At 36.4% G+C, this 22,986-nt stretch overlaps 1 protein-coding gene across 8 annotated transcripts in view; it reads left to right on the forward strand.

Moving 5' to 3' along the window:
* ADD3 (adducin 3) overlaps positions 1–22,986 on the forward strand; it is a 124,952-nt gene that overhangs the window by 78,004 nt on the left and 23,962 nt on the right. For 5 of the 8 annotated variants that reach the window (XM_027112549.1, XM_027112554.1, XM_027112547.1 and 2 more), the window contains exon 2: positions 19,368–19,591. In XM_027112549.1, coding sequence (XP_026968350.1) covers positions 19,397–19,591 — 195 coding nt within the window. In that variant the 5' untranslated portion in view covers positions 19,368–19,396. Of the gene's footprint in view, positions 1–15,198; positions 15,267–19,367; positions 19,592–22,986 lie in introns of those variants that run through there. The other 3 variants (XM_027112551.1, XM_027112550.1, XM_027112546.1) reach the window with 2 other exon arrangements.

The following is a 22,986-nucleotide window of genomic DNA, read 5'->3' on the forward strand; positions in this document are numbered from 1 at the left end:
AAGAACACAGGTTCTGGAGCCCATCTACTTGAATTTATATCATAGCTGCACACATATTGGTATGTGACCTTGTACACGTAACTTCTGTAATGCTGTTTCTTTGTCTGTAAAATGAGTATGGTAATAGCACCTACCTGTCTAAGGTTATTATGAGGATTAAATGAGTTAAAACATGCTGCCTTCTTAAAACAATGTTAGGTAATAGTAGATGCTCAGGAAATGTTGACTACTGGCCATTAATCCTCTCTCCCCATAAAAACATACTTTCATCAAAAACTGTGTTTTTAAAAATTCTGATGTAATTTGTTTAATAGAAAAACACAAAAGCTAAATTACTAAGAAGGATGATGTCAGTAACAGAGTCGGAGTGGCTGAATGCCTGACAAAGATTTGGAATCCAGGCAGACCCTTGAGGACAGGGCAGATTCCTAGCAACAGGCAGTAGGAAAAAGCCCAGGTGTATGGACTGTCAGGGAGGTTGGACAGTAGGTTTCAAACCCTGGCCTGTAGGCAGTGCATAGGAACAGGGTGTTTTGGCAAAGGGTGGCAATAGGTAGAAGCCTAGATGGGGAATTAATACCGGGGAAGTTTGCATGGCATCAGAAATCCCCTACTGTAAGCCAGGGTGTGAGCCATCAGGTTACCTTAGGGAATGGTAGAAATGGATAGAAGGGTCTAAGACTGAGACCTGGGAAAGAGGGTTCAGGCATAGATCTTCAGTTTTGAAAGTATTTGGAGTTACCTGATAGAAAAACAAGAAAAGGATTTAGGCTGCTTTAGAGTGAGTGGAGTGGCTAAGAGATTAACAGAGTTTGATTATTAACAATCAGATAAAAGTATTGCTGAAGTGAAAGTCAGACATCAGAATGGGAGCAACAGCAGCAAGACTAACTTGATGCTGAGCTGCTAAACTAGTTTCTTAAGGTTTCTCATAATCCTGGGGGCCCAGAGCCTGGCATGATGCTGAATCTGCAGGTTAGGGTTTAGTGTTCCCTAATGTGGGGAGAAGGGCAGAAATGCAGCTTGTATGTACACATGGCAAGAAACCTGATAAACGGAGTGAATGGCTTTTTAAATCCACTCTTGCTTAATGAAAAGACATTCCATCAGACTGGAATATTTTAAAATTTGATAACTGCTTTAAGTGTTTCAGCTATGATAGAACCAGTAGAGCCCACTGCATCTTTAATTTGTGGTTGATGTTCATTGTGAATCTTCATGGAGTTTTACAAAGAAATTTCTGTTCAGAATCTGATATGACAAGAACATTCATATCATCTTCATATTTTCTTGGAAACATTGTTTCTTGATCTAACATGGTAATAGTTTGCAAAAGTCATACCATTGTGCAAGACATCTGTGTTGCGTTGCCCTTACGTATATCAAATGGTATATCAAGTGTCATTCGGGAGTCTTCCCCAGTGGCGCAGTGGTTAAGAATCTGCCTGCCAATGCAGGGGACACAGCTTCAAGCCCTGGTCCGGTAGGATCCCACATGCTGCAGAGCAGCTAAGCCCGTGCACCACAACTACTGAGCCTGTGCTCTAGAGCCCGCAAGCCACAACTACTGAAGTCCGCTGGCTTAGAGCCTGTGCTCGGGAACAAGATAAGCCACTGCAATGAGAAGCCCGTGCACCACAACAAAGAGTAGCCCCCACTCACTGCAACTAGAGAAAGCCCGCGCACAGCAAAGAAGACACAATGCAGCCAAAAATAAATTTATTTTTTTTAATGTCATTCGGGTTGCTATTTTGATTTCTGTTATTCCCAAAGAGCTGACTTTGATTTTGCAAAGGTGTGCTATCTATCTACACTGTTGTGATGGTGAAATGCCTCCTAAAATAGGTATTATTAAGATGGAAATTCCATTGGAACGGTATGTATATTAGTTTTCTAGGGCTACCATAACAAAGTACCACAAAATGAGTGACTGAAGACAACAGAAATTTATTCTCGTACAGTTCTTGAGTCCAGAAGTCCAAAATTAGGGTGTCAGCAGGGTTGGTTTCTTTTGGCTGCCCTGAGGAAAATCTGTTTTGTGTCTCTCTCCCAGCTTCTGGTAGTTGGTAGCAATCCTTGGTGTTCCTAGGCTTGTGGCTGCATCAGGTCAGTCTGTGCCTCTGTCCATCATCACATGGCTTTTTCCCTTGTATGTCTCTGTATCCACATCTCTCTTACTTTTCTCTTATAAAGACACTGGTCATCAGATTTAGGGCCTACCATAATCCAATATGACCTCATCTTAATTTAATTACAAATTAAGACACTATTTTCTTTCTTTTTTTTTTTTAATATATTTATTTATTTTTGGCTGCATTGGGTCTTCGTTGCTGCGCACAGGCTTTACTCTAGTCGTGGCGAGCTGGGACTACTCTTCGTTGCAGTGTGTGGGCTTCTCATTGCGGTGGCTTCTCTTGTTGCAGAGCACAGACCCCAGGCACGTGGGCTTGAGTAGTTGTGGAGCGTGGGCTCAGTAGTTGTGGCTCGTGGGCTCTAGAGTGCAGCCTCAGTAGTTGTGGCGCATGGGTTTAGTTGCTCCGCGGCATGTGGGATCTTCCCGGACCAGGGCTCGAGCCCATGTCCCCTGCATTGGCAGGCAGATTCTTAACCGCTGTGCCTCCAGGGAAGTCCCAAGAGCCTATTTTCAAATAAGGTCATATTCTGAGGTAATGATATGAATTTTAGGGGACACTATTCAACCCCAGTACAGGATGTGATATCAAACTTTAGATTTAAAGGATAATTCATTTGAAAAAGCTAGTTTCCCAAAAATAGTTTTTTTATTATAAAAACAGATTTTCAAGGTTGATAAACATCTCTTTGTATGGATTTCCACTTAAAACTGTTATCAGAGTTCTAAATGGTGGGTTATGACCAGTGTTTTTGGAAATAATTTTCAAGTACTATTACCTATGCTTAATAAATTGCATTTTCATGACTCAGTATTAGACTTTCCATAGAAAGAAAACAGATGAGGTTGTGATGATCCTGAAATCCTCCTTACCAGCCAAATCTAGAGGTAGGAACTCCTTCAAATGACTTCTTTGCAGTAACGAGTTACCTACAGCTTTTGGATTGGCTTTTGCAGCTGTATTTTATAAGTTATAATCATGAAAGCCAGAAGTCTTTAGTTGGGATACCTGATAGTAGATCAAAATGAACTCTTGGAACATACTCATACCTTGTGTTCTTTAAGATTTTTTTGTATATTTTCCTCCAGTTTTTAACATAAGGAGCTTTGCTTCATACTTTTTGTGCCAGCCTCCCTACTGTCCCTCACTGGTCACAACAATCACGTTAGGAATGGACCATTAGAAGTACCATCCACTATAACAAATCAGTTTTCTAGACCAGCCTTTTGGGTGAATGTTTTGATTTGAAAACTCAACTCATTTTTAATAATGAGCTTTTGTAGGATCATTTGCATTTCTTCAGAATGAGGAACTAGAATTTCTTGAGTTCAGAAATTTTGAAAAATAGGTATATGTAAGATTGGAATTTGAGGGAGTTAAGTTTTCTATATTACTTGTATTCTGATACTCACTTTGGAAAAAGTTCCCTGAGGTTTCAGAGTAGATATGCAGTAATAGGTAAGAGTGATTTTTCCTCAAACATTGCTCTCAAGAAAATGTCAAAAGCAATGGCTTTAAATTTTTCAAGCTCAGTGCTGCACATGTAATTTTTTTTTTAAAAAAAGCTTTTTTCCAGGACTACTAAATAGTAAAGAGCCAACGATTTAAGGTATCTCCAGAAATTGAGAGCAATGAATCTTTCTTTAAAAATCGTAATCTCCACTAATTCCACTTGTTTAAACCTCTCATTTATCATGAGCTGTCAAGTTCTGGATAGTTTCCTGGATTTCAATTTAAAAATTTTCACTGATACCAGGGGACATAATAACAGAAACTAAATGTCTTGGAGGCACATCTGAGTAATCAATCCACTGGTCTCTGTCAACTTTCTCTTAGGGAAAAAAAACAAAAACAAAAAACCCCACCTTTTGGTTTTTTCCCAACCATTTCCAATACACTCCATGTTGAAGACAAATGATGACTGAGGGAATATATACAGAACGTTCATCATGTTTTGTAGAAAGGAGGGTAAAGGCACTGAGGCCATGTGTTTTTGGATTCTGCAGGATACTTGAGAGATTGCCTTTCTCTCTGGTTGATTGTTTTACTCATTATTTTATAAGATATATATATATATATATATATATATATAAAATCAGTCTTATATTTGCTTTTCCGAATGATTCACGTTGGGAACAATTTGAGCTAAGTCTAAAAAGTGATTGAGTTTAGGCTTCAAGAAAATACACTTCTTCTGAACTTCTTGTACATGTTTTCAAGTTTATAACTCTGTCCCTCGCATGGCCATTACAACTGGTAAATTTGACCTATTTATAATGAAAGTTTTTTTCAAGTTACTGGTGAACATTATTTCCATTCCTACCAATGCCTAAGCAAGTGACTGACTCTCTTCTCCCCAGCCCCTACTCTTCACGTACAGAAGTCCAGCTCTCTGTTCCTTGCAACAGGTAGTGTTGATCAATAAAATATTCTTCATCAACTACTGATACCTTAGTGAGAAAGAAGTTAGATTCATTTTCTGCCTTATCCAGCAGTGAATGCCTTTGGTCTTTGGATCACCCTGCTCAGTGTGACCTAGCAAGCACCTACTTAAACGACGTGTATTATGGTTATACTGAACTACTACTATGTTCCAATTATACTAGCACAGGATGTATTTTTCATGTTTGCTAAAGTAGTTTATGTTAATTAGCAGCATTGCTTTTATTATTAAAACAGTTTGAGACCAAAATACTCTCATAGCTGTGCCCTCCAGTTGATACTTTTCTTCTATCTGTTTTTTTAGTAAATGCTGAGCCAGCTATCAACTTCCATTAAAAGTACAAGACCCTTAGAAACATAAAGGGTTGCTGTTACTGTTACTAGTTTGTTTTATTATTGTTGGCATTTTTTCCTTGACTTTGTCAGATTTTTTTTTATTGAAGTATAGTTGATTTACAATATTATATTAATTTCAGGTGTAGAACATAGTGATTCCCTATTTTTACAGGTTACACTCCATTAAAAGTTATTAGAAGATAATGGCTATAATTTCCTGTGCTGTACAATACATCCTTGTTGTTTATTTTATACATAGCAGTTTATATCTCGTAATCCCATTCCCCTAATTTTCTCCTCTCCTCTTCCCTCTCCCCTTTGGTAAGCACTAGTTTTGTTTTCTATATCTGAGTCTGTTTCTGTTTTGCATATACATTTGTATTTTTTTAGATTCCACATACAAGTGATATCACACAGTATTTGTCTTTCTCTGTCTGACTTATTTCACTAAGCATAATATTCTCTAGGTCCATCCACATTGCTGCGAATGGCAGAATTTCATTTTTTCTTATGGCTGAGTAATATTTCATTGTATATATATATACACCACATCTTCTTTATTTATTTGTCTGTTGCTGGGCACTTGGGTTGCTTCCATATCATGGCTATTATAAATAGTGCTGCTATGAACATTGGGGTGCATGTGTCTTTTCAAGTTAGTGTTTTCATTTTTCTGGATATATACCCAGGAGTGGAATTGCTGGATCACATGGTATTCTACTTTTTTTTTTTTTTTTTTTTTTTTGGTTGCGTTGGGTCTTCATTGCTGCACGCAGGCTTTCTCTAGTTGTGGCAAGCGGGGGCTACTCTTTGTTGCAGTGTGTGGGCTTCTCAATGCGGTGGATTCTCCTGTTGCGGAGTACGGCGCATGGGCTTCAGTAGTTGTGGCACATGGGCTCAGTAGTTGTGGCTCACCGGCTTTAGAGCGCAGGCTCAGTAGTTGTGGTGCCCAGGCCTAGTTGCTCCGTGGCATGAGGGATCCTCCCGGACCAGGGCTCAAACCCATGTCCCCTGCATTGGCAGGCAGACTCTCAACCACTGCACCAGCAGGGAAGCCCTGTTATTCTACTTTTAGTTTTTTGAGTTAAGTTGCATTTTTGACTCAGGCCCAGATTAATGGTATCTTTTGCTAATCAACTGTAGATTCATTTTTTCCTAGACTTTTGTATTGAAGCTTAGAGTTTATAGTTTTATTTTAAAGATATACTCAACAGAAGTCATTTCAGAAGAGAAAAAAAAGTATTCAGAAATTTAAGGACCATTTGGATCAATTTTAGGATTCTGGCAATAGACCACAGAGAGTTAAATTTTCACATTTATACCAGTTTGGTAGCCATACAAGATTTTTTTATTTTACTACTTTCATAATATTTACCATTTCTGTTTTGGTGCTGAATATTGTGATCCTATAATATATTTTCAGGTGCCCCAGTAAAGAAAGACAGTAATTAAGTTTGTAATAGCTGTGTATACTTCTAGGAAATAACAGTCCTTTGAGCCGTTCCATCTTTTTTGGTCAACTCTTCCACACCTAATTAAGATCTATAACCATGAATAATTCCTTGTTTGGTGAAGAATATTTGGTAGTCCGAGGCAAATGATTAAATCTCAGTTTTTTTAATCTGTACAGTGGAATTATTGCCAACATAATCTTTTTCTGAGGGTTGATTTGTTTCATTATAAATAGTTAAAGGCCCTCAACTCTTTCAAAATGATGCTAAATTAACTTTAGAGATAAAAATGTAAACTTGAACATAATTTACTGTTACCCAGGGCACAGTCAATGTCATTCTGATAACTTCTAATTAAGACATAGCAGTTATCTGCTAGGTTAACAGTTACAACTTCCAACATACTGATCATTGCCCATGTGGTGGTGTTTTCAGATGGACTTGAACCAGTTTAAGGGCCCTCACCCTAAATGTATTTAGTTCCTCTTTGTTTGGAACTCAAAATTTTATGGAATGTTCCATGATATTTTATGATACTACTTATCTTTGCCTACTTCATTAAGCTTCTTGGTCTGCCCATGTCCTAATACTCCTTGTCCTTATGTCTCTTATTTATCTGGTTTGCTAAGTACTGATAGAAAAGAAGGCCAATTATGAGGAGGCAATATTGTGTTGCATAAAGAGCTAGGAGAACTTAGATCACCCTGATGATGTTAGGTGTATGATATTGGGCATGTCTCTGTATGAAGACCTCTTTCATTAGTTATCTAATCTAGAAAACAAGAGATTTGGACTGGTTGTTCTCTTAATTTTTGCTTCAAAGCCTTCAAAGAATTTAAGTGAAAGGACAGATCCTTAATTTACTGGTAATATGTTAGTAGATACTTCTTAATCTTTAAAAATCTAGTTACTTAAAGAAAGTGTATTCCTTAGGTATTTAAGTCATGCAAACCACCACTATACAACTACCTCATTTGTACATCTACTTTTCTGTGCATGCTAGACAGATAGACAATCATAACATTAAGTCTATTTAGAAGCACTAGGATTTTTAGGCTTTCCTTATAGCCTATTCTTCTCAGTCAATACTATTTATAAATTACCTGCATAAACTGTGTGTGGTGGGCCTTGTTTTTTTCTTATATTTCATTTGAGGGTAAATTATGGCCATGGGGCAGTCTGTGAATGATATGGTAATACTAATAAATGTCATTATTATGATTTTATAGCAATATCTGATACTTGAGCTTTAGAAAAATTGTAGCTTTAGAAAAATTACTCAACACCTCTGATTATAGTTTCCTCTCATCAGTAAAATGTGTTCCTTGAATCTAGTCTGAAAAATTCCAAGAGAGCTCTCATAGAATCAGTAGCCGTTATAGCAATGAGATCCTAGTGCTTTGTGGGATAATTAAATCTTCTTCCGTTTGGGCACTTAGAAAATGCCATCTGTATTACTCAGTGCAACTCAATGCCTGTTTTTCTTTTTTCATTTTTCTTGACTTTTATCTACTTCTGTTCAATTTTCCATATCTATCAATTTCTATGTCAGCTGTATATAAAATTTTGGCTAGCAGTTGAAAGTAGTTCATGTATTTTGCAGTTTAAAATGAATAAAATTTCAGTGGTCGATCTGATGTGGCTTGTCATAGTTTATGCAGAGTCCAAGTTGTTTTCTAGAACTTTAAATACCTTCACAATTTTATAGTAACTTTCATCAAGAAAAACTAAATAAACTAGCATTTGTTGTTGTTGTTTTTAACCAAATATGCTGCTTTGAAGTCTCGGCATATCTTTGATTATTGTTTTAAATATCAAACAATGGGCCTGGTACTTGAAAGTACAGCCATCTTTTTGCTTATGTTCTAGAGAAAGCTGTTAAAACTACCAAGAATTTCAAGTTTGGAAAAACTTTTTATAAGTAATAACTTTTCATAGGATTGTTTTTACCATTCCCAGTCTAGAAGTAACACAAACAAGGTTGTTTTGGAAGGAGTTGTGATATAGTAAAATAATTCAGTTCAGCCGCTGCTGTGGAGTATTCTGCTGTTGTGGGGACTACAAACATAAGCAAAGAGGTCTTGAAAATTGAGCTAGAAGTAGATATGAGTCAAGAAAAATGAAGGAAAAAAAAAAAACCCTGACATTGGGTAGTACAGATGGTGCTTTCTAAGTACCCAGATGGAGGAAAATCTAGTTATCCCACAAAGGACTAGGATCTTATTGCTATAATCTGCCATAAATATTAAAAAAAAAGAATCATTTCTTATTCCCTTCCATCTCTCTAGCACATGTTCATTCCCCCCATCTCTCTCTCTCTCTCTTTCTTTCACACACACACACACACACACGCACACACACACACGTACACGCACATGCACACACACATTCTTCTTTTCCTTTCTATTTCCCATCTGACCATGACTTAGAGTTCCTAGGGTAGTGTTTTTCAAACTGTAGATTATAACAGCTTATTAATACATCATAAATCAATTTGACGAGCATTTTTTTAAAAAAGGAAGAGATTAAAATAGAAAATACCAGAATATACTACATAGTAAGGGAAAGTATCATGTCCTGAATTTGTTTCAGTTATACATCTCATGTATTTGTATGTGATTACAATATAAAATGTATTTCTTACTGTGGATTACCTTTTAAAAAGTTCAAAAGCCATCATTCTAAAGTGTTTTATCTAATTTTGTCTTGAACCTAATGTTCTTTAAACATGCATATTGTATAGTTACTGCATAAATATTTGGATAATGTTTTTAAAGCTAGAATCTTGTTTATGCTTGATATCTTGTTTCTAATCTGCATGGCCAGAGGAAAACCCATAGTATTAACAAGTTCTATAACATTATTTTTTTTAATCTGTCTTCTGCATCATTTTCAATTCAGAGAACATTGTTGAAAGACTAATTTTTTTCCCCTAATGTAGTTCATACTGGTTTGCACTGGTGTTTATATTGTTCTGAAGTAGTAGAAAGCATGACTGTGTATATGTGGTATTAAAAAATAAGGTTGGTTAATTTTAAACAGAAGGAGCCCTGGAACTGAGTTGTTCCAAATATCACCTGGAAGCAGGAATATTTATGCTTAGAATTAGTTGTTCACGGTTAAGAGGAACTAGAATCTACCACTTACTTCCCTTAAAACATCCTTCCTTAGCGGGCAGTAGTGAAGATGCCTGACTCCCTTCTAAGCCATGGTAATTCTGGTACTTTCTCTTCTGGGGCCTGAGTAAAACTTTTCAACCCCTCAGTGCCACCGAATAGCTGGAATTGGCATTTGAAAAGAAACTACTAGTTACCCCTGCCTGGGTCTGAGTTGTGATTAAGTCCATGAGCTTTAGAGATCAACAGACTAGATTTAAATCCCTGGTCCACCACTTGCTAGCTCTTGGACCTGAAACAAGTTACTTCTCAGTGACTTTATTTCCTCATCAGTAAAATGGAGATAATAACACCTACCTCATAGGATTATGTGGAGCAAATGAGCTAATGCATTTAAATTCCAGCCGCTAGCACATAGCAAGAGCTCAGCACTGACAGTTGTTTCTAAATGCTGTGATGACCCATCTCTAAAGTAAGGAATTTCTAGTTATTGTTGGAAAATCTCTAGCTGTTATGAATATCAAGCTATATCAAGGTTCCTTATCTGCCTCATTATGGGACTAGATCAGGGGATACCAATAGGACCATAGGATGTTAGAACTAGGAAAATCTAAAGGGTCATTTGAGATAGCCCTTTTATTTTACAGTTAATCTTGGGAACTTTATGATGTAATTGCTTACTTACTTCTTCGTATTCCTCACTAGACTGCAAACCTCAGGAAGAACTGTGTCTTATTTGCCATTTTTATCTCCACATAGTAGGACCTTGGCACGTAGTAGATGCTCAGCCACTTATTGATTGAATGTGCCATGGCTACTCTAAAGTCACACAGTACTTGGTGGACGTGCAGAGACTTGAGTCCTGGTCTCTTTGTCCTCAGTCCAGTACTCTGCACCATTCTGCTTTCTTCTTGACAGGATTACATACAAGGAAATTTTTAGAATATAATTAGAAGTTTTTTAGTCTGATAATCAGCTAAGGCTCCTAGAACATTTTAACTATTTTCAACTAAGTGAAAATTTCTGATAGAAAACAGTCATATTTAAATTGATCTGACCACAGCAAGATTTTTTAAAGTTCCTTTACAAAGCCAACAGTTGAGTTAATGTTTCCCCTTGCTGTGTGCCCTGGCTTATAAAGCCTAGTACTGAAATCTGAACAGTATCCGTTAAATGCTTTTTTACAGTATTTTATTTTGTCTCCTGGGGGCTTCATATTCTAATTGTCCTTAACTTGATTAAACTGCTATGTAAGCAGATGTTAAGTTCTAAAGTTGCTCTAGACTAATCATCATGAGAAGTATTTTGCAGTGACCAGGTGACGCTAATAGAATATGCATTTTTATTCAGATGCAATTTAGTTGTATTGACGGAACTGCTTTTAAAATACATTCTGGTACAAAAGATATCTAAAAATAACTACAATATAAGCTTTATTCTGCTCTATAGTTGATCACATTCTTATGGAATGGCCTTTTTTAAAATTAAACTTTTAAAGTTTGAGATTATTATAGATTTGCATGCAATTATAAGAATTAATACAGAGAGATCCTGTACCCTTCATCCACTTTCCCCCAATGGTAACATCTTGTAAAACCATAGTGTAATGTCACAGTCAGGATACTGACATTGTGGTAATCCACTGGTCTTATTCACATTTTCCCAGTTTTGCTTGTAAGTCACTTGTATGGATGTATGTTTGTGTGTTAGTTCTGTGCAATTTTATCACATGTGTATGTTCATGTATCCACTACCGTAGTCAAGACATAGAAGAATTCCATCACCACAAGGATAACCATACCTCCTTTTATAACCATACCTGCCTCCCTCCTTCCCTCCCTCCCTCCCTCCAGAGCATACTCCTTCCCAACCCCTGGCAACCACTAATCTATTCCCCACTTCTATAATTTTGTCACTTGAAGAATATTATATAAATGGAATCATGCTGTATATAATCTTTTGGTATTGGCTTTTTTACTCAGTGTAATTCACTGGAGATTTATTCAGGCTGTTGTGTATCAGTAATTCATTCCATTTTATTATATTTATAATGTTCCATAGGATGGGTATACCACAGTTTGTTTCATTGTTCACCTGTTGAAGGACATCTAGATTATTTCCAGTGTTTGACTGTTACAAATGTCCATAGTAGCTTTATTTGTATACAGATTGTGTGAACATATGTTTTCTTTTTTCTGGATTAAATGACCAGGAGAGCAATTGTTGGGTCATTTCATAGTTGCATATTTCGTTTTATAAAATGCCAAACTGTTTACTGGAGTTGCTGTACCATTTTACATTCCCAGTAGCAAGGTATGAGGGATCCAGTTTCTCTGCATCCTCTCCAGCGTCTGAGATTATCATTATTTTTTGTTTGTTTTAGCCATCCTGGGACCTGTGTAGTGGTATCTCATGATTTTAATTTGTGTTTCCCTAGTGACTAATGATGTTAAACATCTTTTCATATGCTTTTCTACCATGTATCCTTTTCAGTGAAATGGCTGTTCATGTCTTTTGCCCATTTTCTAATTGAATTGTTTGTTTTTTTTTTTACTGTGGAGTTTTGAGAGTTTGTTATATATTATACATACTAGTCCTTTGTCAGATGTACGGTTTGCAAATATTTTCTCATGGTCTATGGCTTGTCTTTTCATCCTCTTAACAGGGTCTTTTGCAGATAAACATTTAAAATTTAGGGGAAGTTCAATTTATCAGTTTTCCTTTTATGGACCATGTTTTGGTGTCAAATCTATGAACACTGCCTGGGACTTAATCCTGAAGATTTTCTTTTTTTTTCTGGAAGCTTTATAGTTTCTATTTTGAGTTAATTTGATCTAGTTTGAGTTAATTTTTTATCATGGTAAAATACATATAACATAAAATTTACCATTTTGAAGTGTATGATTCAGTGGCCTTAAGTACATTCACAATGCTGTACAGCCATCACCACTATCTAGATCCAGAACTTTTTCATCATCTCAGACAGAAGCCCAGTACCCATTAAGCAGTCATTCCCCATTTCTGCCCCCCACACAACCCAGCCCCTGGCAACCATCAGTCTGCTTTCTGTACCATGGATTTGCCTGTTGTGGATATTTCATATAAATGAAATCGTATAATATGTGTGGCCCTTTGTGTCTGGCTTCTTTCACTTAGCTAATGTTTTTGAGGTTCATTCATGTTGTAGATGTATCCGTGCTTCATTTCTTTTATGGATATATATTCCATTATGTGGCAACACCATATTTATTGTTTATCCATTCATCAGTTGATGGACGCTTGGGTTGTTTCCACCTTTTGGCTCTTGTGAATAGTGCAGCTATGAACATTTCACGTACAAGTTTTTGTTTGAATACCTGTCTTCAGTTCTTTTGGGTTAATATTTAGAAGTGAGTTAATTTTTTAATAAGGTATAAGACTTAGGTTGAGGTTCTCTTTCTCTTTTTGTTTTTTCTTTGCCTATGGATGTACACTTTCTTCACCATTTTTTTTGAGAAGGCTCTCTTGCAAGGGCCATTTTAAAGAATATTGTAAAGCTTTTGGAGAATCACTAGAATTTCTGTATGTATACAGTAATTTTGAAGAAAAGCAAAAGAATTTGAAATGGAGCATTGTAAAGATAGTTTGGTGGGTTTTACTGGGGTTTTCTTTATATTATATTTGTGAAAGTTTAAGCTTGGATGTTTCTATTACAGACAAAGCAATTGTATTTTCTATGTATTGAGGTGATGAGGGAAAGAGAAAACAAGTGAGCCACGAATAGTTTTATCCCATGGATGACAGGAAGCCATTTAAGGTTATAAGAAAGACAGACATAATCAGATCAAATTAAAAGATGGAATTTAAGAACGACAACTCTTGGTAGGATGGAATAAGGGCTCTGGTCAGGCAAGACTGACACAAATGTGTAGAAAGGTTTTCACACCCGGTTTAAGTGAACTCACATGCATTTTCTGTGCCATTTCTGACTTAGAAGCTTGAAAAACAACTTGAGAAAAATCAGCCTCAGACTAATAAAACTGGCACCGTTTTACATATACTGCTTATGACTTGTTAGTTTTTGTTGAATTTTTTTAAGCTCAAGGACCTAAAATCTTACTCCTGAAACTAGCTTGAGGAGAAAACTTCTATTTAAAGAAGTCTACTTAGCTGCTATCTTTAGGGGCCTATTAATATTGTTATTTTCCTTAGACTACTTTATTCCCCTGCTCCCAGAAAAGAATATTTTAACATTAGTGGGTGAAATAGGCTTGATTTCCTAGTCTTAGTAAAACCACTGAACTTTATTACAAAATACTATGAAAAAACTTCTGGGTCAACTTTTTAGTGAAGGAGAATAGAGTGTATGCATTAATAAGCAGTGATTACTAGAGTAATCATTAAGTGTAAAGTTTTCACTTTGACAACCCAATTTTTCACTTGATATTGTACAAAATTCTGAGAAATGGTAGGAAATTACTACTTGGCTTGCATTATCAGTCTGTTAGTAAGTTTGCATTGCCTTCTAAGCAAGTGTGAATTTCACCTGTTTCTTTAAAACTCATGTAACTTTTTATTATAACAATAATGTATTTAAATGCTTTAAGTTACCTGTAGGACTGATTTTTAACCAAATCTTCAAGCAATTGCTTCTGTAAGATGTGCTGTTTATCCCGTTGCTAACTTTATTCCCTGGCACATTGCCGTTTCCCTGGGCCTGTACCTTCCTTAGTGTAAGAAAATGTTATGTTCTCTAGGAAGCTTCCCCTTATGATGGGTAGAGTCCTTTTCACTGGGTTATAGAAACCTCTGAACTACTCTAGGAGCTCCCAGAAGGATTTGATTCAACATTCCAGCCATACCTTTAGTACAAAGCCTGGCACATAGTAGATGCTCAATAAATATTTTGGAAGGAAGGAAGGAGGACCTCTGACGTATATTTATATACAGCACGTTAGTTAACTGTGGCCCATTTCTCATTATTTCAGACTAATTTAGGATTTCTCTCTAAGCATAGAAACCACTTATTTTTATATTGTATAAGCAAATTTGTTAGGTTGAGTAAAAATTCTTTTCCTTTTGGTATGCTAATCTTCCAGAATGGTATTTGGTGATATGTGTCTTATGGGTAACTATATAATTGAGATATAATTGACATAACATTGTATATGTTTAAGGTATACAATGTGATGATTTGATACATGTATAGTGAAATACCATAATAAGGTTAGTTAACACAGCCTTACATCACATACTTATTTTGTTGTTGTTATGGTGAGAACATTAAAGTTCTACTTTCATAACAGCTTTCAAATATATAATACAGTATTGTTACTATAGTCATCCTGCTGTACCTTAGGTCCCTGGAACTTATAACTGAAAGTTTTTACCCTTTGACCTACATCTCCCCATTACCCCCACCCCTCAGCCCTTGGCAACCACCGTTCTACTCTGTTTCTATAAGTCTGATGTTTTAAATTCTACATATAAGTGATATCATATGGTATTTCTCTTTGTTTTATATGACTTACTTGACTTAGCATAATGCCATCAAGGTCCATCCATGTTGTTGCAAGTGGCAGAATTGCCTTCTTTTTTATGGCTGAGTAATATTTCATTGTGTGTGTGTATCACATTTTCTTTACCCATCTGTCTGTGGATGGACACTTAGGTTGTTTGCATGTCTTGGTTGTTGTAAATAATGCTTAAAGCTTCCCTTATTTTTTTTCTGAATTCTGTTTATTTCAGATAATCTTGTGGATCCTAAGTTTTTTCCAGGCTTGAAATAACACTTCGGTCTATAGTATTTGGTATGTAAAATTGCAAATAATCAGTTGTTGCTTATGATTGGCTTAAAAATCTGTGTAAAGCTCTTAGTGTTGAGTATCTAGGTATAGAAGAGCACCAAAATGGCAAACTAGTGTTCTTATTCTTTATTTCTATATCCTTCTTATAAATTCTCAATTCTTATTCCAAGTACATAAAACTTTGAAACTTCTTGTATTAAAAAGCCATGCTAAATAATGAGCCTTTTTTAAAAAAAAATTTATTGATGTATAGTTGATTTACAATGTTGTGTTAATTTCTATTGTACAGCAAAGTGATTCAGTTATACATATATATACATTCTTTCTCATATTCTTTTCCATTATGGTTTATCACAGGACATTGAATACAGTTCCCTGTGCTATACAGTAGGACCTTGTTGTTTATCCATTTTATATATAATAGTTTGCATCTGCTAATCCCAAACTCCTAATCCGTCCCTTCCCCACCCCTCTCCCCCTTGGCAACCACAAGTCTGCTCAATAATGAGCTTTTGAAGTTTTAAAAAGGTCTGAGTGTTTTGAGTCATTTCTAATCCTATTTCCCCTTTTTGGTGTCATTTCCTCAATTTTGACAGATTCTATAAACTCTGAATTGTTTAATATTTAGGACAGAATGTCGACTAAAAGGCTCAAAATTTTGTAGCCCTCTTATGTTTTATGATATGTTTCATTGTAAGTGGACTAGGAGACAGAAATTGTGACTTTGAATGTTGCCTGTGACACAAGCAGTGTGATTTTTGGCAGGATGCTTAACCCCCTGAACCTCCAGATTATTAACCTCTATCTCATTGTGTAGTTGCAAAGGTAAAATAAGGTAGAAAGGTGTAAGAGCATGGTATAAACCATATAAAGTGTTACACGTATACAATACGTTCTTTTATTGTTAAAATGGGTGGTTAGAGATATTTTCCTCTTTACCTGACTCATCTAAAAATGCATTCATCAAGAGTTCTTTAAACTCTAAGCTTTTACTTATCAATGTTTCTATTATCGGTTTCTTAAACCAGTGCTGGGACAACAAAATGAAACTACTACAACAGTTCCTTGCTTTTTGCTGTGTTTTAATAAAATTAGTTTATAAGCATCAGCAGATTCAGTTAGACATAAGCTTATTATCTAACTCTGTTCCTCCATTAGGCTAAACAGAGCTTTTTGCGGTTGAGGAATAGGTTAAAATCCAACTGAAAGCAATATTTGTGGAATTTCTTTTTTAAAAATGACTTATTCATAGCCAGTGACCTAGTGTGGTAAACTAAACAGAATTGATTTCTTTATTAATTGATGTCCCATTTATTGAGTACCCACGTAGTCTGTACTTGGCCAGAGCAGCATGACATTTACTAATATATGTGAGTTTGTTTGTTTGCTTTTTAAAAAACTTTCATTCTCCTTGAAATTTTTATCTGCTAGCAGTTCAAATGACCTATTATAAAAAGCTTCTAAGAAAACTACGTTCCAAAGATTGATTAGACCTTTAGACTGCTGATAACCCAGCTGGATATGAAAAAAAGCTTCTTACAGTTGGTGCTCTGTGCACCACATTTTTGGTTAATAGCAAGATGATGATAAATACCATAGGCTAGGGTTTCCTTGGTGGTGCAGTGGTTAAGAATCCACTTGCCAATGCAGGAGACACGGGTTCGAGCCCTGGTCCAGGAAGATCCCACATGCCGCTGAGCAACTAAGCCCGTGCACCACAACTACTGAGCCTGTGCTCTAGAGCCTTTGAGCCACAGCTACTGAAACCCCTGCGCCTAGAGCCCGTGCACCACAACGAAGAGTAGCCCCCGCTCGCCACAACTAGAGAAAGCCCACGCACAGCAACAAAGACCCAAGGCAGCCATAAATACATACATACATACATACATAAAATACCATAGGCTAGTGCCAGTCTAATAACAGTGTAGCAAAACCTAATTTTTGGAAGAATATAATATGTCCAGGATCATTCCATTAATAGTGGATGTTATACAAAAAGAAGAAAAAATGGCCATTTATCCTGTGGAGAACACATATAATGATCAGATATTCATTCTTTAGTTGAGTGTTTTCTCCCAATTTTTAAATTAATGAATTAAGATGTGGAAGACTCAGTTATAGAAAAGTTCATTTTTCACATTTCCTTCACTGATTAGTTGCTTTCTAGTCATAAAATCAGAATTTCATTAAAGCCATATGATATAAAGTGTTTTTAACCATATTTCATGAATTTTTGGGGTAGTACACTAAAATAATTTAGGTAGCTTTTAGAATGTTCTGCATGAGATTGTTGTTGGCAAGTAAAAGAAAACAGTTTTAACATTGTTTTGCAAAAATTATTTAACAGAATAAGTTTACATTTCCAGGACCAGAATTAATGCAAGAATGTTTAATATCTTGCAATGAGTTTGCTTGGGCTGAGTCAAGGCAGCTTTAGAAATGAATTCTATCAGAGAAAACTATTATTAGAGACAAATATAGTAACCTCACTGGTTGTTATTGTGTTTAAAAGATGAGATCAGGTATCTCTGGTCTTTATCAGGGATTCAGATCCCTAAGAAAAAAGGTGGCCCTTGCCTTTTCCCTTCTGGATCTACCTAGAAACTATTCTGCTGAGAAGGAATCCAAGGCTGTGAAGAATCTTCAGAGTTTCAAGTCCACAGATATTTCTCTCCCCTTAGTTTTCTACATAAATAGAAAAAGAATACTTGGAATTTTTCACATTTAATTTCCCTTATTATGAAGTGATTCTTCTTACTAGGCAAATAATCCATTGAATAAATACCATTTTGTAGTTAGAATGTTTTTTTCTGTTACCCAGTCATTTATATTGAACAGGTTGCATTTGTTACCACCTGTAGAGAAAATTGTGTTAAGCAAAGCCGTCTTTACAATTCTTATTTAAAATTTGTTTCCTTTTATTCTTCCTTGTTGCACATTTTTTGCACTTTCTACATTCAGTTCAAAAGAACAACTATGTAAAGGGATACACTAATCAGTGGTGTCCTGTTCTCTTGATTTAGGCTTCTGCCAAATCACATCTAAAAGTTAGAGGAAGCATTCCTTCAGTGTGCAGTGATTGTTACTCTCTGCTAGGTCAGTGATACTCTAAGTGTGGTCCAGGATCCAGTGCCAGTCTGCAGACTGCAGTCCGTGACAAGTACAGAATATAATATTACGCATTTAGAAACTTCATGCAGTTTGACATTGCCATGACATCTAAATGCATTATTTTGTATTTTACAAAAATACTGGTTTACGGCAAATTGGAGAAGGTCCTTCACCACAGACAATCTGAGAAGCACTGGGTTAGATGACTTCATCAACTTCTAGCACAAGCCATCACAGCCTGGGGCTGGGGATGGATGTTAAATAACTGTCCTGTTGATCTAGCTACAGTTGGTTGATTAGGTGCTCAGCGGTAGCAAAGCCCAAATGAATTTGTTTCCCTGGCATAAAGTCAAGGGTTATCCTAAGTGTCAGTAATAATTAAATGAATCAGCTGTTCCTGTGGTTTCTGAACGGCTTTTTATTTTTTCTTACTTGGATTTGAAGCACTATCTGCTAAAGTTATATAGTCTGGCAACCTTAATAATTCCTACATTTTCCCTGGAACTTGAAAAGCTTACAACTGTGTTTCTCTCATGTGTTAATAAACTAAAACTACATTCACTGTAAAATACTGATCATTAAATATGGCCAGAGTTTGGTCTAACGTAAAAGCATGAGTAAGAGAGGAAAGAGAATCTCCACTAACAGTAATCACTAATTGTGAAAATTTGCTGTCTTAGGTGTGGCATTTTACTTTCAGATATTTTGATCGTTGCTTCTTTAAAAAATTCATATAGCAGTTGACGACATTATTATAATTGAACCACAAGTTGCCACTAGCTCTGAAAATATCAATTTCCAATTTAGCATTGTAATCTAAGATATTTTTATCTTAATAAAAAATTGTTCTAATATTTTTTGAAAAGCTACTTTTTAAAGAAAGTTGCCACTGTTACTCTGAGGGCAAAAAAAAAAGTGCTGCATGACCTGTGTAAAATTTGAATTTAATAATGAATTTATTATGAATGTCCTACTTTGTGTTTATTAATGCAGATAGCAAGGAGAATTGGCAGACTTGAAGCATGAGTTCCGATGCTAGCCAAGGCGTGGTCACTACTTCTCCTCCTCCCAGCGTGCCTCACAAAGAGAGGTATTTTGACCGCATCAATGAAAATGACCCAGAATACATAAGGGAGAGGAACATGTCTCCTGATCTACGGCAAGACTTCAATATGATGGAGCAGAGGAAACGAGTTACTCAGATCTTGCAAAGTCCGGTGAGTCAAAATAATTTGAAGGCTATAATTTTTCTTCCTCTTTGGAAACCTTGATACAGTGATACTCTCAGGTTAGAAGAGGGGTGGAGGAAGAGTGACTAGTTGTCCCCAGTCTTTCAGAGGCAAAATAAGCACCTAATTTATAAATTTAATTTGCAAGGCTTTAATAATAAACTGGTATCGTCTTGGTAGGATAAACTTTCTTGAGTGATTTCTGAGTGTAATGTTTCATTAAAGGAGGACAAAAGATGCTACTGAACTCAAGGATTCCCATTACAGACTGAATATCTGTGAAGAAAATAAAGGTATGAGTGAAGTGTTAGGAACCAAGAAATAGATACACCCCATGAACATACTTTCTTCTTCCTTTGGGTATCTTGACACTCAGAGCAGCATAGGAAGACTTAAGGTTCGTGAGGATGTCTGTGATTTGGCAGCCTAATGTTACATACACCTAATGTAGGCACACATATATGCATATGCACCAAACTAACTAGATTAAACATGGATTCTAACCTTAACTCAAGCTGAAAATTCTGTCTGCACAGTAATATCCAGACTTTGTAAATCATATTCAAGTGATTTGTTAAGTTTCTTACAAACCTTTAGTGGAATTGTAAAGGTCACATATAAGTTTTAGAAAATGAGTGAACAGCTTGATTTAACATGCAAAATGAATTCATAGCTTTATGTATAATGAAGATCATGGGCCCCTTAAGACAGAGTTCAGCATACATAGACACACGATGCCCAGGTTGGGGTTCTATTAGATTTCCAACTTAGGTACTAAAATAAACACCAAGACATAGAACTGCCTGAGGTAGCCCTGGTGAATCATTTTTGTTGTGCCCTTGTGGATTTAATCACAGAGGCTGAGTCCAAAGCCAAAGGGGAATTCCACTCCTGAGTAATTCTTATATATCAGTGGCCTAGATAAAAGCAAGTACAAGTTATAAAAGCAAGGCAAGCTTTGAGGAATTTAAGTATAGCTTAAATGTAAAGCTATCCTTTAAGTAAACCCTTAAAGAAACTTCTTCCCAATGAAAAGGAGACTAACCAGAAAAGTCATCATGAGGGACTAAATGTTCAGTGCCTTCTTTTATGCAGACTAGTTTCTATGTTTATAAATACTTGAAGAGCATGCTAATTATATAGATATATTTCCTTCTATAAAGAAACTCCACTTTGAAGAACAAACTCATTAGCCAAAGGATTATGGTAATATATAGAATAAAGTAACTGAAAGAATGAGATGAAGTTCAGATTTTGTTCAAGATTATTAAATATTGAGATTTCTTTGGGAAGTGCTCCAAAGAGGATCATTCAATTCTAACTAAAGTTTAAAAGGAAAAAGTACCGGGGCTTCCCTGGTGGCGCAGTGGTTGAGAGTCCGCCTGCCGATGCAGGGGACACGGGTTCGTGCCCCGGTCTGGGAAGATCCCACATGCCGCAGAGTGTCTGGGCCCGTGAGCCATGGCCGCTGAGCCTGCGCATCCAGAGCCTGTGCTCTGCAACGGGAGATGCCACAACAGTGAGAGGCCAGCGTACAGCCAAAAAAAAAAAAAAAAAAAAAAAAAAGGAAAAAGTACCCAACTACATTTCTATGCCAGGGTTTTTTTAAAATAATTTCTCCACTAAACTAATGACAGTATAACAGGAGATTACCTAATGTTTTTACTTGTGTATTGCTACTTGTAGATTGGCTTAAAAGTATCAATTTTACTTATGCCCAGGGGAATTTAATGAAAGAATGGGAAAGGGCAGGTATATAGATTGTCATTTCCATGTTCATATAGCAAGAGTGATAATTTTTAGCCCAGAGAGAAACAAAGAAAATTTAAAAGAATTGTGGATTGATCATTTTTTCCCTAGATCTTTGCTAGTGAATTTAAAATCTTGTTTGTGAAAGACTTGGAAAAGTGTATACATTTTGTCTTTCTGCCATGTTTTAGGACAATGGCTTTCAAATTTCTTTTAGACAAACTTTTCACCACAGGAAATGATACATGGTGGCCTGTATTGCTAAATAACAAAACCTAGCAGCTTAAAACAACAAGCTTTTATTAGCTTGTCATTTCTGTGGGTCAGGAATTGAGGAGCAGCTTAGCTGAGTGGATCTGGCTTAAGGTCTCTCATAAAGTTGCAGTCAAGACATCAGTCAAGGATGCTGCATCTGAAGGCTTGACTGGGGTGGAAGTTTCTGATCTTAAGATGGGTCACTCACATGACTGTCAGCAAAAGGCTACAGTTCCTTGCCACATGGACCTTAAACCTGAGGCTGTCTGAGTGTTCTCCCCCAGAGGAAGTATCTGAGAGCAAAGAGGAGCCTGCAGTTCCTTTTATGACCTAATCTCAGAAATTAAACACCATCACTTCCACCATATTTATTAGTTAGAAGTGAGTCACTAAGTTCAGCCCATACTCAAGGGGAGAGGAATTAAGCTCCACCTTTTGAGGGGAGGATTGTCCACTCTCTGATGACAATTTATTTTAAAAGTATCACAGTCTGCCACAATTTATTTACCTTCCTTCCACATGCAAAATACACTCACCATCTCCTCCTTCCACATGCAGAATACACTCACCATCTCCTAACACCCCTGCAAAAGTTTCATCCTATTACAACATTAGCCTGAATCCAGAATATCATCATCTAAATATGGTCCAGGTATAGATGATACTCCTCAAGTGTAATTTCTTAAGTACAATTCCTCTCAATCTATAGACCGGAGAACGAAAGAGACAAGTTATCTGCCCCACACACACCCAGTGGTGGGACAGGCAAAGATAACTGCTACAGACATTCCTGTTCAAAAAGGGAGAAAATTGGGAGTACAAAGTAGTCACTGGTCCATAGCAATTCTGAAATTCACCTGGGCAAATGTTTGGCAGTTCCCTTGATGAAGATTCAGTCCTTCTACTTAGTAGGAATGAGTCTCCCTAGTTCTTGGCTCTGCCCTCTGAGCTTTTGGTTCCACTTGTAGAGGTCTTAGAGTTCAAAGACCTCTTTCCTTTTTGTACTCTCTTTGTTTCTTTAAGTCCAAGCTTGTAATGTTTCTGTGAATATAATTTTCTTAAAACCTTTGTGTGTCTCCTGTGAATTTTGGGGTTCACTCTGTTGGACAAAACCCATAACCAATAAAGATCAAAATCAAAGGTATTACTAATTCATGTTCGTAAGAAACAAATTTGTAATCCTTCTGTTTTAATTGCTGAGTTCATTTGGGAAGAAAGGAAATCAGGAGAAAAACTAATAAAAGCAAAGTATAATGCTTTTTTTTAAAGCACTTACTATGTACCAGGCACCTATTATGTACCAAATCCTATTTAATCCTCAAAACAACTCAATCAAAGAAGTATTACTATCCCTAGTTTACAGTGGAATAAACTGAAAC

The sequence above is a fragment of the Aethalodelphis obliquidens genome, unplaced genomic scaffold, assembly GCF_003676395.1.
Source record: "Aethalodelphis obliquidens isolate GAN/ISIS:26980383/991018 unplaced genomic scaffold, ASM367639v1 scaffold11, whole genome shotgun sequence".
NCBI classification, from domain to species: Eukaryota; Metazoa; Chordata; class Mammalia; order Artiodactyla; family Delphinidae; genus Aethalodelphis; species Aethalodelphis obliquidens.